The sequence below is a fragment of the Malaclemys terrapin genome, chromosome 2 (assembly GCF_027887155.1).
Source record: "Malaclemys terrapin pileata isolate rMalTer1 chromosome 2, rMalTer1.hap1, whole genome shotgun sequence".
Taxonomy (NCBI): domain Eukaryota; kingdom Metazoa; phylum Chordata; order Testudines; family Emydidae; genus Malaclemys; species Malaclemys terrapin.
The window spans coordinates 218995607-219014943 of NC_071506.1; the positions used below are offsets into that span (position 1 = coordinate 218995607).

At 38.1% G+C, this 19337-nt stretch overlaps 1 protein-coding gene across 2 annotated transcripts in view; it reads left to right on the forward strand.

Annotated features, from left to right (window-relative positions):
• Window positions 1-19337, forward strand: part of ZNF385D (zinc finger protein 385D) — a 358005-nt gene that overhangs the window by 113414 nt on the left and 225254 nt on the right. The window contains exon 1 of one of the 2 annotated variants that reach the window (XM_054019979.1): window positions 7606-7832. The exons of the other annotated variant lie outside the window; for it this stretch is intronic. Coding sequence (XP_053875954.1) covers window positions 7811-7832 — 22 coding nt within the window. The 5' untranslated portion in view covers window positions 7606-7810. Of the gene's footprint in view, window positions 1-7605; window positions 7833-19337 lie in introns of those variants that run through there. 2 annotated transcript variants of the gene reach the window in all.

A 19337-nucleotide genomic window follows, 5' to 3' on the forward strand; every position in this document is an offset into this window, starting at 1 on the left:
AGTGGAATATTACTTCCAGTTCTGGTGTCCACATTTTAAAAAGGATATTGAATAATTGGAGATGGTGCAGAAAAGAGATACAAAAATGATTCAAGGGATGAAGAAAATGCCTTATGGTCAGAGACTTAGAGTTCAATCTGTTTAGTTTAGCCCAGGGGTAGGCAACCTATGGCACGTGTGCCGAAGGTGGCACGCAAGCTGATTTTCACTGGCACTCACACTGCCCGGGTCCTGGCCACTAGTCCGGGGGACTCTGCATTTTAATTTAATTTTAAATGAAGCTTCTTAAACATTTTAAAAACATTATTTACTTTACATACAACAACAGTTTAGTTATATATTATAGACTTATAGAAAGAGACCTTCTAAAAACGTTAAAATGTATTACTGGCACGCGACACCTTAAATTAGAGTGAATAACTGAAGACTCGGCACACCACTTCTGAAAGGTTGCCGACCCCTGGTTTAGCCAAAAGGAGATTGAGAGATGACTTGATGACAGTATAAGTATCTTCCACAGGGAGAAAATATTGGGTAGAAAAGGCTTTTTAATCCAGTGGAGTAAAGCATAATAAGAACCAATGATTGAAAGCTGAAGCCAGAGAAATTTAATCTGGAATCCATGAAGGTGATTAGTCATTGGAAGTGGTGGATTTTCCATCTCTTGCTGTCTTCAAATTAAGACTAGATGCCATTCTGGAAGATACGCTTTAGCCAACACCAATTATTGGGCTCAATACAGGGGTAACTGGTGAAATATAATGGTCTGTGATATATAGGAGTTCAGACTAGATGATCTAAGGTCCCTTCTGGCCTTATTCCTAATGAATCTATGCATAAGGGGGCCCTACATATCTGAATCCTTTGTCCTCCAGGATGGACCACAACCTGCCTGTACAGGGAACAGTGGTCTCAGAAGCAAGTAAAGGCCCAGTCTGCTGAAACAGAAGTGGTGGTGAATTTCTCATTAGTCCAACTAATATTCTTATGTGGATGGTCCCTGTCACTGCCACCTGAAGGAATGGATAAGGTTACAGTCTAGGGGCAATGGCACGTTGATAGGGCCAGTGGGTTTGTCTAGGGTCATAAATTGCCTTAGCCCAGATCTTGACTAAAATGCACCTCTACCTCGATATAACGCTGTCCTCGGGAGCCAAAAAATATTACCGTGTTATAGATGAAACCGCTTTATATCGGACTTGCTTTGATCCACCGGAGTGTGCATCCGCCCCCATCCCCCGGAGCACTGCTTTACCGTGTTATATCCGAATTTGTGTTATAGCGGGTCGCGTTATATCGGGGTAGAGGTGTAGTTGTGGATCTTTTTTAAAACATTTTATCTATAACATGAACCATGAATAAGACTTATCACTTCCTGCCACCACTCTTTGCTTATATGATTATAATATCTCTAACAAATTGTGATCAATAGACATGATCAAAGAAGCTTCTGCATTAGGCATATTATTCATTCTGATTTATCATCTTAAACCCAATCAAATACCTGAATGGGTCCCTTAGCGGAATAACAAGCAGAGCCAGTGCCTGAAATGTTGGATTGAGTTTTTTTTAAAGGCACTGTAATAAACATCACTATTCATGAAGAAAAATGTGACCTTTCATTTGAAATATATCTATGTCCGGACTGTAAACTAGTATCAGTATAAAATTTAAGCCACTTGGTTTCTACACACAAATGCATATTGGTGCTATTCATAGTTCTTAAACCTCATATTTGGAAAATCCTAGCTTCTTACACATAACGTTTGCTGCAAGTACTGTTATTGAATAGATAAAGTCTGCATGACTAAGATTTGTAAAGGCTCACCACGTCAAAAGGAGAGTCTTTGTTTATCTCTAGAAAATGCTTTTATAAGAGGTTCTGGATAGTCATTTCCAATAGAGAATGGACCAGTTGATCAGATAGCAGCTAAACTAATGAAAAGCATCATGGAAGTGACAGGAAGATTAATTAAGTTCCTCCAGTTGTATTCACGTGTGGCAGTACAGAGTTCCTTTGGGTACTGCTGCAGTTAAATGGTATTCGTGGTGACAAATACTGCAGATTTCTAGAAGTGACACTTTTGAGTCAAGGGTAAAAAGCACATTTGGTAGTTTTATCCAGTGGAAAAAGACCAGAACAGAGATGAGCTACTATGCTAGTTACACACACACACACACACACACACACACACACACACACACACACACACACACACACACACACACACACACACCCCTTCTCCTTTAATTTAACCTCAGGGGATTAGTTAGGAATTACAAAATCTATGTTATTTTGTAGTAAAAATGCCATATGTCTTAAACTATTCCAGATGGCTTCAAAGTAAAAACAAACCAAACTTCTAGCCAATGTATTAAGTGTATTTGACTTCAGGCACAAATTTATGATCACTTGGAAACACTTCCAATTACTTTTGGATTCTTGCAAAATTGTGGCTTGGTTACTCTTCTTTCTGCACTGTTGTTGTTATGGCATAAATAATAATAAAATGTTCATTATCCATAATGTTCCCCCAGCCCCAATTTGCTTAAATTCTACTCAGTTTACCTTGAAGAGGTTTTTTTTTTGTTTTTCAAAGGGAAACAAAGCAATTCCGTGTGATTTGGGCTGCTGCTTCCATTTTGTTTTCAGATTCAACACAGTACATTTCTGTTGTTCATGGTTGTCTGTGCACAATAGATGAAATTTATTTTGAGAAAAATTGGAACCCTCTCAGGTGTATAAGATCTTTTAACCTTCTATACAAGACACACAAACTGATAATGTTGTGTCACTGGTGTCTTTTGTTGCACGTTATTACATTTCTGCCAACAAAGAGTCCCTGGATGTGCTTCTGCATTCACCTTAAAAAAAAAAAAAAGTGTGGTAAGCCTCTCAGATTGAAATTCCTCAAAGCCAACCAGTAAGAATCTTGATATAAATCTATTATTGGTTGCTTCCTGGGATAATTCAAAACCAGAAGAGAGGTTTCCAGGAATCAGCAGGCACATTAATTTTATTAAATATTAATCAATGTTTGCAGTAGACATGTCTGCAAGTAGTTTTAGTTCCCAACATGGGGGCAGTATGTAAACTAGAACTAAAATGTGTGTGAAAAGAGTGGGATCAAAGTTAGAAAACAGGATGGTAGAGCATATACCTTACCAAGAGCTGTATTGTGGCTTTGGTCCTGAGCATAGGGCTGGGCCACCCCAGGAGAGAAACAGGGCACAAATTATGTCTTTGGGAAGTATAATTCCGAGCCTACTCTCCCTTGTTCTAGGCAGGTTGTAACATGCTGCTGACCTATACCTGCAGGAAATCATAACACCTCTGTGCCAGCTCAGCTCTGCTGGTCTATGTATCAGAAGGGGAGAACCCAGGGTTTTCCCTACCTGCCCACTAGCTTATTCCTGCATGCCCAGACGCCTTGTCTGAGTAGTGTACCCACGGGCATAAGGAAGGTTCTGACTTACTTTGTGACCCTGCATAGCTCTGTGCAGTAGAGTCCTAAATGCTTGTCCTAAAACACCAATCACCGAAGGTTAAAATTACTGCACCAAATCCTGTTTTCCTTTGTAGCCATGCAATTCCATTCTGGGATCAGAATTTGGCCTGTGTTTGTTGGAGCTCTGATGCTTTCTGCAATTTTTTGGGAATTATATATGTGGTGAAAGCATGATTTTGCCCAAAGTATGTGAATTTGGACTATGGAAGCTTGCCATAAGGAAAGACCAGCCTCTTCCCTTGCATCTGCTCCATAATGGAAATGCAAAGTTACTTAAATAAAATATCCAGTTCTCTTATGGCTGTTTTTGATTATAGATTTTCTTTGTTTATACAACAAACATATACTAACGGGAGTGACAGTTTTAACACATTAGAATATAAAAGTGAAAATAATCATCCGAACTGTATCTGTACTAAAGATGAGTTTTAAAAGGGACAAGATCCTCTAGTGGTGTAAATCAGCTAGGCTCCATTCACTTAAACAGAGCTACAGTGCTTTACACCAGCTGAGGATCTGACCCAAGATACATGACAATTTACGATGACACAGGCAGCATTGCACATTAAGCAGCTGTTTAGAATGAGGAGGTGATGGCTTCTGTGCCGGCAACTAAGACGCAAATGCTACTTTGGTGATCTGCCCCTTTAACTATTTGGGCACTATGTACTCACCAGGTGCAGAGCCTCACTTTCATTTGTCCCAGTTCATTGCCAGAAAAATAAAGCGACCACAGCAAATAGCTGTGTTACTATCAGCTTCCCCTATGTCTATAACCTTTGCTTAGGGTTACCAGATAGCAACTGTGGAAAAAAAGGGTTGGGGGCGGGGGGGTAATAGGCGCCTATATAAGAAAAAGTCCCAAAAAACAGGACTGTCCCTTTAAAAATGGGACGTCTGGTCACCCTACCTTTGCTGTTAGGTCTAAATATAACAGCTACCTCTACCTTCCTTGGTGTAGAGAGTCCTCCTTCAGCATGCTCAGTGTAGTTTTGCTGTGCAAGATGGAGGCTGGATCTGGGACCTCCTGTAACCTAAAGATCTGCAGAGATGTTGGGGACAGGCAAGGCTAGGCCAAGAGTAGAGTTGGAGGATTTGCCATTGGATAGATCCTCTGGTCTTTTTGCCCTTGAGTAAGTCTGCTGATGATCTGTGAGGATTCCTTCCCCCTCCTCCAAAGTTGTCACCATTTCTTATCTGAAATACTTAGACTGGACATCAGGAACCACATTTTCTGCTACAGGTGAAATATATTCCCCTGTACAAAGAAGAAGCAAATGAGTGAGTGAGAATGACTTTATAGTCTGGTGATTAGGGCACACCCTGTGGGAGGTGGGAGACCGAAGATCAAGTCCCCAGTCTGGTGAATATTTAATTATTTATACATAGTGGGAAAGCTTCAATAGGACAGGCTGAAAGAAACCTATGCCAGAATATCCCGTACCTCGCTGGTCAGGGCCCTTGCTTGCAAAGTTGGAAACTCAAGTTCAAATCCCTGTCCTGCAGAGGGGGGAAATTGAACCTTGGTTGCCCACATCCCAGGTTGGTGCTTTATCCACTGGGTAAAGGTTATAAAGGAGGCTTCCATTACCTCCTTCTCATCTTTTGTGAACCTAGCCCTTTGTTTCCTTTGCTTTTGTATAAAAAAGTGCCTGGAAACACAATGGAATGGTTCATTTTTAATCAACCAAAACATTTTGTTTGACCCAAAATAGTTTTTTGTTGACTTTTCAAATTGCCCATTTTTTGGAACACTTGGGTTTTGTTTAGGTCAAACTGAATTTTTTTTCTTGATTTTTTTTTTTAGCTCTGCCAGAGGAAAAAAAGAGTTATTCATCCAGGTTTAGCCACGACCGCGATGCAGGGCTTTCTTTTCATGAAATTCATACCATGGCCCTTCCCTCCTTCAGACTGCACTCAACTCTTTTGGCCTTTGTGGAGATAGCATGGAACCCAGTCAAGTCTTGTACGGGATGTAGAGTGCCCTTGCATGCCTAGTATATAGCCACCATCTACAACTGAACTTTGGCTCCTTTGATGCTAGAATAATTTCACCCTAAGTAATTGGACCCCATAAAAACTAAACTTAGTGTAGTGTAGAGGTTTTAAGGATAAGAAGTGGAGCTTTAAATGAATTATACCATTAATGATCTGGATGATGGGATGGATTGCACGCTCAGCAAGTTCACGAATGACACTAAGCTGTGGAGAGAGGTAGATATGCTGGAGGGTAGAGAGAGGGTCCAGTGACGTAGACAAATTGGAGGATTGGGCCAAAAGAAATCTGATGAGGTTCAACAAGGATAAGTGCAGACCGACTGGCTAAGCGGCAGTTCTGCAGAAAAGGACCTGGACAAGAACCTGGATGAGAGTCAACATGTGCCTTGTTGCCAAAAACACTAACAGCATATTGGGCTGCATTAGTAGGAGTATTGCCAGCAGATCGAGAGAAGTGATTATTTCCCTCTATTCGGCACTGGTGACGCCTCATCTGAAGTATTGCGTCCAGTTTGGGCCCCCTCCCACTGCCCACTACAGAAAGGATGTGAACAAATTGGAAAGAGTCCAGCAGAAGGCAACAAAAATGAATAGGGGGTTGAGGGACATGACTTATGAGGAGAGGTTGAAGGAACTGGGCTTATTTAGTCTGCAGAAGAGAAGAGTGAGGGGGCATTTGATAGCAGCCTTCAACTACCTGAAGGGGGGTTCCAAAGAGGATGGAGCTAGGCTGATCTCAGTGGTGGTAAATGACAGAAGAAGGAGCAGTGGTCTCAAGTTGCAGTGGGGGAGGTCTAGGTTGGATATTAGGAAAAATTATTTCACTAGGAATAGTGAAGCACTGGGATGGGTTACCTTGGAAAGTGGTGAAATCTCCATCCTTAGAGCTTTTTAAGGCCTGGATTGAAAAAGCCCTGTCTGGGATACTTTAGTTGGGGTTGGTCCTGCTTTGAGCAGGGGGTTGGACTAGATGACCTCCTGAGCTCTCGTCCAACCCTAATCTTCTATGATTCTATGATATCTGTCATCCTCTTGCCTGTGGCATGAAAGCATTTATCCCATTAGATCCCATTATAATGAGATAAACACTTCAGTATACTTTCCTTTGTTATTTTTAGTTTATTTTTATTTATTTATCTTAAGTGTATTACTAGTGAAAGATGCCATACTGGCAATACACAAAGACACTGTCCTTTACTGATCCACAGAACAGACTCAGTACATACAGAGGCATGGACAGTGCAGCCTCACCAGTGCTGCTAATGTGCATCAAATCTAACCTGAGGCATGACCTCTAGGGCAACAGGGTATTTCATTATCTATGTCTTCTGTCTTTCTTTTGGAGACTGCCAACAAAGATGCCAGTTGTCATAGCAGCTATGATCATGCGGGGATCTGTCTATTAGGACCCAGCTTTGTATCACCACATTTGTCACAGAGACAACAAACTAGCCATCAACTGCTAATGACTTACCAACCTGGACAGGACCTTGAGAACTAGAGGTTAAAGGTTCTTAACCTCATTATCAATCTTTTCTGCCATCAAGTTTGTCTCTTGCATTGTTATTTATGGGCAGTAATCATAGTTTGAACAATCATTTGAGCACAACTGTATTTCTATTTATGATTTCTGGGTTTTTAAAAATGCATTTAGAGGGAAACTGAGCTTCAAACAAGACTTGGATGGAAACATCTATTTAACCTTTTAGGGGCTCATTCTGCAAAGTGCCAGCCACCTTCAGATCCCATTTAGGTCCGTGAGAACTGAGGGCATTCAGTACCCTTCCGGATTGTGCTCTTAGTGAGGAAAATATGTTAACGATCTACGTGCTATCCATTCCCACCTATTACATAATTGACCATATTATGTCACTGAGTGCATTTATTACACACACACACTCGCCAAACAGTATAAGATTTTAAGATTATTTTTTGCAAGCTAAGATTAGTTAAACCAGGACATTAGAACACCCCAATGGGAGCTAGTTAAAGAAAAAATCTGTTTGTTGTACTCTTAGTACTGATGTCACAGGCACAGCAAGGACATGACAAGGAGGAGTCAGATTACAGTAAGAATGGGCAGTGCAGCATGCAGCCAGAGTAAACGCTAAATCAGACCGGGATTGTATCAGGGATAAGACTGCCTGCAAAGCACTCATCCTGAGGAGGCACACTACTCACTCACTGTTCCTATGCTGGGAAATTTCCACGCAATGTAGAATGAAAGAGCTCTGTTTTACATGTCAGCCCTGTGCGGGAGCTAATGCTGAATACACAGCGGTGGGATTCTGACTGCATGATTAATGAGAAACATCATGTATTTTGGTAAGTGTTAACTATGATGATGTAATTCTGCTTCTGCTCATATCTTATCAATAGGAGTAATTATTTAAAATTTTAGATGCAAGAACATTTCATGCTGGCACGCACCTAAAACTGACAACTAGAAAACCACATTGGTTGTGCAGTTTAAAAAGGAACCTATTGTCTTAGAAAGGATTCTGTTTGAATGGGTTATGGCTTAGTGTTAGCTGTTGAAAAAAATGAACTCACCCTACAGTTTGTTTTAAATGAACTTGTGTTTCGTCTGCTCGGGGGGGGATGAAGATTTGATGTGAAGCGTGGGAAGTTACAGACAAACTTAATGAAATATATAAGCTACTATTGCATGGTTTATGGTTTGAAGTCTCAGTAAGTATTAGGTTATCATTCAGCATTTTGCTCTAAGAATTCTAAGACTGAAAGGAGAAACAATGCTTTATTTGCAATGGTATGTTTACCGAGTACCCTGCACTTTGCAGATCACAGCTATGGGGCTGGCTGCTAGCATACCATGAAATACATGTTATTTTAAGCCTTTAGAGGTCTCAGAACTGTTAAATATTTGTGCAGAGTTTAGTTTCGTGGCTTGGTGGAAATCTTCCTTAGGTTTGCAGCTGAACTGGCTGCATACCCAAAAACATGCTGGATCTTGGATATGTGTTACTAATGTAGTGCTGCAATACAGTGCTGGGATGTACAATCACACTGTAATACTGCAACTTAATGATGGAAAATGTTTTTAAAAATGTGACAAAAGGGAGGAAAAGCCTATCCTTTTATATTTGAAGTCTTATGCAACATTGGTATTAATGTATTGCTGCACAATATCTATTAATGAACAGAACTGGAGGATTTCTGGGACATTCAGCAGCTGTCTCTGTTTCCTTAAATATTAAATCAACAGTTCACTTTAAGCTTAAAGTATTTCTTTGATATTATGATTGACTATGAGTGTGATACTGTACATAGTAGTGGGGTTTTCGTGTAGCCATTATTTCCTTATTTTCTTTACCGTCCTTAAAAATATAGGGCCCCCAACTTATTTACTAAAGATGACATCCATCAGTTGCCTTGAAAGCAACTGTGATTTTGCTGTAAATTGTCGTAATAGAAAAGCTATTTTAAAGGCAGAAGTAGCCACCTCCAAAGATTAATTTCCTCTAATATATCCTCAGAAGAGTGAGAATAGATCACTTATGTACATTGGCTGAACTATTGTTTATGCCATAAACATTTTAGGTTTGAGTGAATTGGATAATTTTGATTGTCTCCTTATGATTAAAAACATGCTTTATTTTTTTATTTGGCTTGTTTTTATATCACTGCAAGTGCTTAATGTTTTCTTTGCAGTAAGCTTTGCACTGATTGCCTGCTTAGTTGTGGTAAGACTTTCTGGTTGATTGTAGTTGTAAGGGTTAGAAGTATTGGGTAGAGGTCAGCTGTACTATCTTAAATTAAAATGTATCTGCTGTTTTAATGACATTTTCATATCTATGTAACATGGGTCGGTCAGCGTTTACTAATGTTTTGCCATTCCAAACTGGGTGTACTGCCCAGTGATTCACATGGTAATTTGTTTAATTGTGTAATTCAAGTTTTTAATGGGGAAAACTGAAATGTGACCTGCTTCATAGGAAACCTCTCTTCTGAGGGTTCAACTAAAGTTTCTATTACGCAAGTTTTCAGTATGCTTTGTTCAGCCTGAAACTTCAAGTAACATTAGTATAAAACTGGCTTCCTATTTTCCTCCTTTTGGGTAACAAACCATGCTCTCGGGGGGAATGACACATTCATCTGCAGCTATTCTAGGCGGTCTCATACTCCAACTGTCAGAAACCTAAAAGTTCACCTGCCCTTGTAGAGTATTGTACTGGTACTGAGCAATACTGCACAAACCCAAGTGAAGGCAGAGCAGTGTGCATCACACACACACTAAGACCTAAAATTGAACCTTGTGCTCTATCCACCATTTACACAAAATAGACATTTTATAGTTTACGCTTAATTTACTGTAGTTTTTTTTTTATTTTGCTTCCAACTTTTAAAAAAAATCTTTCTTGCTGCTGTTTCTTTTTGAATGTCTATTAGTGTGATGCTAATCTACTTTCAGACTAAAATAGGGGGGAAAACCCTCCTCGGATTGCAGGTGTGTATGTACATGTTTTACTTGCTTCATTAGGCCTTACCAGCTAATTGGTGCTGATGTAAGGTAGCATGATGGTAGAGCATGTCCTATGCTGGGTGCCAAGTAAATATTAAAATAATTCCGATGAAAAAAATCTAAACCCTTTCCCTCTGGAAATATGAGTTTTACATAGTAAATATCCAATGATTGAAATAAGCCTATATGAAGCACTGTCTCTAAAGTTCTCTTCTATCAAAGCCAGGTTACTGAATGCAGAAGAAGTCAATAACTGTGCACTTTGCTATATTTAAACCTGCAATACCCAAGAAAATTTTGTGTAGGTATTGTATATATAGATCCACTATATAGTGTAAAACTTAGCTTTCAAACGATCGAACTAATGGACGCTCTTAATGACATAAGCTACACTCTTGCTTTCTATTGGAATTTCAATACGGTGATTTCAGGAACTGTTAATTTTCACTCACTGTGCTGCAATGTAGAGTCTGCTGTTCAGTCACTGTGGATACTTGTGTTACCTATTCTACTGTCTGTGCATTCAACATTTTGAGTTGAATATGAGTTGTGGAATTAAAATAAAAAACCAAACCACAACCTTACCTGGCAGTGTATTTGGAGTTTGTGGAAACTGAATGAAAATAGTAAATACTTATGAAGTATTTTGTAACTAAATATTTTACACTGTTTTAAAAAAAAAAAATTTTTGCCACAGATGATTATCATGTTAATAATTTAGCAACCAATAAAAGTCTCTGTTGTGAACTTTCTCCACAGATTAGAGAAGAGAGACTGTGGGTGGTTGTCAGTGTCACAGAGCTGATGTTGCAAAGTGGTAACAGGGGCTCTGCTCCAGTTCTGTGCCATAATTTCTGGTTAAGGCAGAAGCATTGTTATGACTGACAGATTATTTGCTCCTGTATGCCAAGTCTGTTTTAAAAAAAGGTCCAGTTTGGGATTGCTACCACAGCTTAGCTCCCTTTCCTAGCACCATGCATTTATTTCACACCAGCATGACGATATGGGCCAGTGAGTAGAGCCTGCTTATTTTAAAGCACCATTGTAATGGTCATTGTTGCTGCTGGTTGGGTCAAAATATATATTTGGGTCAAGGTGGTTGGGTCTAGATGTGATGTGAAGTTCATTCTTTTCAGGCAGGAGATGAAGCCGCCGGGAGGGCATTTTAAGAGGGTTATACGTGGTTGTGAGCTAGCAGCACATTACATGATTGTCAACCAGGGGATATGCTGCAGTGGTATTGCAGTTCAGGGACCGTGAACACTGTTCCTGAGAATCCAGTAAACCTGCAAAGGAATGGAGGGAAAGATTTTTAAAACAGATTAACACAAACTTTAATTACAAATGAAAAAAGTGGAACATTTTGCAGTGATGTGTGCCTGATTGAAGGTGGAGATAATATTCTGTAAGGGTCAAATTAATAAATAAAAAGAATAAATAGAAAAAATCCCTAATTCTAGGCAATCTGAAATTCCATCACATTTCTGTTAGCACACTGGCTATTTCCAGGTCCAGTTTTATTTTCCAGCAAACGTAGTATTTTGTCTGCATTGATGGTACCACTCTGAGTATCACTTTTTACTCCTGGAATAATTTCTTGAAAGAGAAATTCATATTGGATGAGTCATGATGGAAAAAATGCTCCCGGAATCTCACAGGCTCTTTAAAGAAAATACATATTGTAAAAAATGAAATAAATCTTTCACAGAAGTTTTAGTGAAAACATTTTAACAGTTGCCAATTTGTTTTTAGAAGGTTGTGATGTATATGCTAGATTACATATAGCAGAGTCCTCCCTCACTAGTTCTGTTTCATCTTTCCTTACATGAAGATAATCAGTGAGCATCTTTAAGATCACACTTCTAAAAAATGTAAAAAACTATTGATACTGGGGGTTATGCACTGTACTGTAGTTTATTACCAGCCATATCCAATATAAAGTGTAGTTAATATATAAAGAATGCTGAATATGACAGAAGAATGTAGTTGAGAAGAGTCAAAGTATAGTCTCCTGAAATCTAAAGAAGCCTTATATTTATACTGAGAACTTTACAGTGTATATGTCTTTACAGAGTATTCGTCTTCTGGAAAGTGAAGTTCATATCTTGAAACTTGAAGAATCAATTAACACACACATACATAAAATAATAATAATTATAAATCCTGCTAGATACTTACCCAGTGCAGTGGTGTGTTCTATGCCTCCATCCAGATATCATGAAAGCTGGTTGTTAAAAGTTTCTTTAACTGGCTGCAATATACTTATGGAAATGTGGCGTGTGTCTATTTGAGAGATAAGTTCCCAAATTCATGAGAAATTGTGGGCTCCCAAGGTTATCCCTTTGTGGATGGCATAATTGTTCCAAGAACAAATTCAAAATTTAAATTCGTGCTTTCTTGCTTCATTAGAGAACATTTGGTCACGGCTGCTTTTGACTGCACCTCCCTTAACAGCAAATGTGTTTGTGTGTATTTGCTTTAACTGTGATGAATGGAGTTTTCCTTGTTTCGGGCCCAATCATATATCCTGCTCAGGAGAATCTCTCACTGCTGTTACACAATGCAGGGTCAGAACCATAGCATCCAGCTACCATCTCTCACTTTTCTTAGTTCTATCTCTATGTAGGATTCATAATTTTTTTTCTTCCAAATGATATTTAATACAAATTCTTTATCATAAAATACTTTAAAATAGGAATGTAGCATTTGACTCCAGAATTCTGTTTGAGTCATATGGCTTCTACTTCTATGTCTCTGTGTTGAAATAAAAAATATATGAAATTTTTATTATATGGTGTAGCCTGTTCGCAATTATAGAAATTCTTGCAGTTGCAAAAACGTTATCAGGTTACAAGAAGCCTTTCAAAGCCTCTGGCTCTCATTATGGCAGAGAGAACAGTGATAAAAAAGCAGAAATGTATTTGGACTTTGATCTTGAGAAAGGGAATGTTTCAGTTTGGTATTGGACCATGAAAAGTTCTTAAAAAACAGCAAAGGTCATACAGTCTTTATTTTTAAAAAGGGGTTATTACATATCATTTACTGCAAAGATTAGTTTTGCAACTGAATTTCACAGTTGATTGGTAGCATTAAGGGAAAATGCAGCATAAGAGGTTGGCTAAAAATATCAAAACCTAAAGTGCTTGAGATCCTAGTTGAGTCAAATTGCTAGGGTTGAAAATGGGAAGAAGCTTTGCTCTCTTGCAGCATTAATTATTATATAGCAGAGCCACATATTGTAAGTCCGCCTGTATTGAGCACAAACACTGGGTTTGCTGGGATTTGAAAAGATATTTCTACAAAATCTATACGGGGCTGCAAAATCTAATATATATAAAATATTCTAGCTCCATGTAGCACCCACATCTCTTCACCCCTTTTATTGTCCTCTTATCTCTCATTTTGCTTTATTTAAGGCTAACACAATCATAAATGTGGGATGGAAAGACACTAATCAAGAGAGTTTAGACTCAAGTTCTTGCCAATGTCAAAGGAAAAACAAACATAATTGCAGTTTGAAATTTGGATTATTAGGGACGTTACTGTGTCCTTATAGCATCGTGAATACATCTGCCCTGTGTCTACCTTTATGCTTAGAAGCTACGATGATTAGAAGCTTCTATAATTTTGAAAGAAGTTAAGACTTCTGTAGTAGATGTTTATGGCTTTTAAATAAAGGTATTTGTTAATTTTTCACTTTCCAGTTTAGTAAGGCTAACAACTGTTTAAAAATATAAGCACTATGGTTATAACCTTCTATTCAATCTGTTTATTTTTTAAACAACTGGACGGAATGGTCAAATCAGTGGTTTGGAAATTAAGGAAAAACAGTCGTCATTGTAGGGTCAGACTTGGATAGTCTTCCTCAAGTTGAGTAACACCTCACTCCATATCTAGTCACATTGATTTCAAAGTCTAGAATCAGAATCTTGCTGTCTTCAAATACAGCTGAAAAAGCTCCTTGGTATTTTATAACTTATGGTACCTTGATCTTGGAGGCAGAGTTACAAGAGACACAATAATGAGATCACCTTGCAGTGTCTTCTTACTCTATGTATGACCAGTTGATATTTTAGTGGGATGCATCAGAATCCAGAGGCTTTGGCTTATATTGAGAATTTGTATTTCATATAGTGAACGTATTCTACATAGAATAAAAGGAAATTGGGAAACATATTGCTCTTGTTTTCCTTCATAACACAATGTAGATCACAAAGGGCTAGTTTGGGAGAAGTCTATCCCACTATTATACAAATCTGCTTTACCAAGATTTGAAGAAACAAAGCAATGGTTGAGTTTAAATTAATGTTTAATTTCTACTCCATCAGTGTTTGCATTTTTTTCCTGTCCTGAAAACTACAGAGGCAGATTCCAGATTGTTCAAATGTTAAAAGCCATGGAATTATTGTTCAGTTTCTTTTGTTCTTGTTGACCTTGTTTACTCACTGTTTGTTTACTATGGAGTGCGGTAACTTATGAGGACAGAAGGAAATAATGGCTGTGTTTTCCAATACTGTTACCCATCTTTGTGTTAGGGATCAATATTTTAAAAAGCAGAACCTTGACCAGATCTGTAGTTGTAAATGCACAAGGGACAAGAAAAATAAACGACTAGCCTTGGCACCACAGTTGAGATCAGTGCTCTTCTTCCTAAGCCAAGACATTTGTCACTAACAACTTGAGACTGTATTGTCTGTATAGTCCAATGTCTAACAAATGAGTTTTTGTTTGCCAGTATTTACCTGTGAAAGTCAATCCACTCACCTTCTCTCAGGACCAGCCACTTATCAGAAGCATTTAGTCTGTCCGATATGTGACTATTATATAGCAAGCACAGTGTTTTCCTATTATTATTGGTAAGTGGTGCTGATAGAAGCAGCCAGTTCTTCAAAGATATGGGTTATGTGAGCTTGTCTGCTGCTGAGAAGCACTAAAAACAGAAACAACCCCTCCTCAGTACAGCATGTGTTGGTTTTGGTAGCCATAGTTTCAGCCATAAGGAATACTACTACTACTACTAATATTAATAATAAAAAATAATAAAAAAACACACCTAAACGTTTCTCAGAAATGCACAGCTTACTCTTGCAGTTTACAGGTCCAGTAAAGATACATTCTTACAAGCCAAACAGGCTGTAGAATGGGGAGTATGTTTGTGTATGTGTGTGCCACAAAGTATTTTCATTCTGTTTCTCCATTCTCTCTCTCTCTCTCTCTCTCTCTCTCTGAAGGAATGCCGGGCAGGCAAGTATCGGTGCCCTAGGGCTATTTTTATGGAATATTTTCAATACCCTGTTACACATTTAGCACCAAGACATGAAGTAATAATTTGTCAAACATTGTTCTACTAATCCTGACCACAAACTCTATACCCTGCAATACTGAGTATTTAATCTACCATGCCACATGCGGTAGTGTGTCATTTACACTAACCACATCATAATATTTCCTTTCTATTGGACCAAATCCTGAGAGGTGCTGAGTACTTGCAATTCCTATTGGCCATTACAAGATGGCATACATACTCTCCCTTTTTTTTCCTGAGAGACCATGAACTAACTCCTTTTTTAAATGAGATTTTTAAATCTCTTTTTTTTCCAGATGGGCTATTGATTTTAATTTATAGTTTTTATAGTGATTTTAACTTTTGCTTTGATCTTGCATGTTTTTAGTCTTGGACTGAATAGTTGTTTTATTCTAGCCCACCAATGATATTTTTGTACATTGATGAAACTGGACAGATACTGAGGGGTGACAAGCAGCTACCCAGCATTTAGGATTCTCACTGAATGGGCGCTTTTAGAACCAGCAAGATGCTCAACGTCCCTCAGGATTTGTCTCAGAGTGCAGCATGTTGTGGAAGTAAGTCTAGTCAGACCTATAGAAGTGGGATTAGTGTTCTAGTGCAGACTGCTGGAGTTCTGCTAATAACTCTCTCCAGGCACATCACTAGTTTCCAGCAGAGCTGGGGTTCACAATTTATAATCCAGCGGCTGTACAGGGACACATTGTGGTACTTACGTAGCAGATATAAAATGTACTTTACAATAAAACAAACATAGATTAAAAAACTGAGAACACATACAAAAACCCCGCAATTAAAGTCACTGTAAAACCCAGGAATGCAATCAAAATGCAGTTCCAGAAGGCCACATGAAATAAAAGAAAAAGAAATCTACCTTAAAAGGTGTTAAAAGTGCCCTGTCCTTCGTAGAGCAAAGCAGAAGGTAAACCCTATTACAGCTCCGGGTCTACAGAGGCAAAAGGATAGAGTGATAACCCACTTGCCCATGTAAGACTCAGGTCACCACAAAAAATTGATTAATTTTTCCATTAATGACTAATTGGGCACATCACTATGGTCAGTTGCAAAGATCAGCATTTAGAGAAGAAAATTAATTTAAATGGTCTAGCATTACCCTCATGAAGGCAATGTACGGTGACGTTGTACATCACTGTTGACACCTAGACAATAATACATAAAGGTCATTGACGTCTTTACATTGTTTATGCTTTTACCACCTACATTTTATTCTAAAATAGAAATGTGAACAAACTGAAGTGAATCCAGTTGGTGAGAGGAAATTATCTTTAATATAGAGCTATCACCGTTAACAGTATATTCCAATGGGTACCACTAGAACTGGGTGGACATTTCCCATTAATATTCCAACAAATATTTAACTGAGTTTGCTATGACTGTGTTCTCGCAACTTTTGTGATTGCTTTCTGTGACTTTCTAGCCAGATAAGTTTCCTAGCTGGAACATTTCACATAACCAGCAAATTGTAATGAAATGTTATGTAATATTTGCAGAAAACTAATTTTAATTTTATAATAAAATCAAGAAAAATGATTTTAAGATTCATCCAGGCATGAAACAGAAATTATGCCATATGACCTTGGTGTCCAATCAACAAAGCTTGAATGCTGAGTATCAGATACGTTGCAACAAATGGGATTTCAAACACAAGCAGCAAGTTAAGAATTATTTGGTGTATATTCTGGCATTTTAAATACCTTTAAGAAAAATCACAAACAAAAATAAATCATATCCATCAGATGTTATTAGCCCAGCTCTAGGAAGCTAAAAGTGAAATGAGTATCACAGTATTCCACAATATATAGAATAGTAGATACAGTGATCACTGTTAAAACTTTCCAGGTTGCCTTAAATAAATACAGTTGTTTCAATATGTACAGTATTTTTCAATTAGACCACAGTAAGTACCATATCTGGAACTTTAGGTAATACTGCAAATACTTGGGTAGCCTCATCAGTTCATCTAAAATAAAACTGGTTTTTAAGGTTGACCACTGCATGGGGTATGTGGCAACAGTTGGCAGATACCTTTCTGATACAAAATAAGCTATTAATCCTTGGAGTCCTTAGGTAAAAGGGCAGCTTTCTATGTTGGATTTGATTTCTAATGAAAGAGTCCTTCTCTTCAGCAATAGGGGAAGTATTGGGAGGAGGAAATAATCATTATTTGTAATGAACTATAGACTGTGTTGGAAAGAGATGGCTTCAAATCAATTCTGCACACTGTACCTAATCCTGCAGTCCCTGAGCAGGCAAAACTCCCATTGGCTCCAGTTGAATGGGAAATTTGCTTTTGTTGGGAACGACGGATCAGGGCTACTCTAATTAAAGTGATTGTAAAATAATTGGTAACAATTGTTAAGCATTGTAGCTTCAGTACAAATGTTTAAAATGTTAATTGAATGTTCTTTAAAGATCCTGAATTGATGACCTAGAGACTGAAACCCCTCATTTCTATAAAGATAAAGTTGTCTATAATAAAAAGCTTTTCTGTCTATAGCCCTCCTGCCTGAGTACCTTAAGATTTTATTGTGGGGTGATCCATGTTTAATGGTAAGATGGTAGTTCAGTTTCCATGCCTGTTAAAGCTTTGGGCCCCTGTGTACAAGAGTAGTCCTGATTGAAACCAGTTAATTTCAATGGGGAAAATTACCAGGTTATGACTGCACATATGTAAGGGGTTGCCAGAATGGGTCACGCTGGCTTTTTCTTATTTGTTGATCAACATTATTGGTGTTATCATTAAATATATCAATTCACTTCAGAGAACAGACTCTGTTGGTTATCTGGTGCTTCTTCGCTAGCTCACAGGCAATAGGTGTAAAGAAAAGCTATTGGTTTACATTTAAATTTTTTTCTTGTAAGCAGAATAGTCTTAACATTTGTCTAATAATGTCACCTGTTTAAGATTACACTTGCAAATCATATAAACACTCATTTTCAGGGGGTTGCAACTCTGCCAGAAAATGTTGTACTTGGATGAAACTTGATTTTAGTCTCCAAACCAAAATTTTAACATTTCCAGTTCTGTGTTTGAAGTGTATTAAAAACATCAACAAAAAAGGGTTTTTTAGTGAGAAAACTGTTTTTACTCATAACCGGAAAGTGGCTTTGACTTTTGGGGGCAGGTGGTGCCAGGCTTGGGGGGTACTGGGCTTGGGGTGTTGTTTTTGTTGTTGGTGACAAAAGGGAAAATAGAATGTCTGAAGTAAAATGTTTCAGGTCTTCTGTATGTGGATTCATTTTTTACTAACCTCCTAGAATGTTCTGGACCTTTGTAGAATCTCATGGAACCTTCCAGACTTTCTGAGAACTACATTTTCCTTGAACCTCCTAGAATATTGTCAGCCATGCCCTTGCGGGTATATAAGGGGCGAGACAGGCTTATATGACAGAGATAAATCATGCATGCAAATTGTGCATGAAAGTTGTGAAATGGGCTACAAATGCAATACAAAATAGGGTATTCAAAAGTTTAACAAATGGAGGGGGGGGGCAGCTGGTCTAGGGCTGGTCCTGGTTGAATTTATGTAAAACTGTTTTAATTTGGAGAAATAAAATTCAACTCTAAAGAGAATGGACTGAAATGCTGCTGATACTGGTGGGAGTGATTTTTGATGCACTTGCTGGTGAGTTGGCCCACTGTCTTACATATGTTTTCAATATTAGTACCAGAAAATGTGTTCTAATTGACTAGTATGTGTACTGCAATATGAACAATTATCTTCTAATAACCTGAGTACAAAAACCTATTTATTATTTATGCCAACTGTTAATGTGTGTCTTTCCAATATGTATTTCCAATAGTGCAGGTGGATTCTTGCATCACTGCAAAACAAGGTTCTTCCAGGGTGGATTCAGTCAAAGTTTGGGGCCTATGTCATGTCCGTCTTGGAAATATAGTTGCTTTTTCCATCTTTTTCTTTTTTAATAGCATTTTGTAAAGCAATAAAAGGAAGAGATAAAGTAGATAAAGTATCTAGTTAGATAAAGTAGTTTATGATGCAAAGTTAACAGAAGAAAG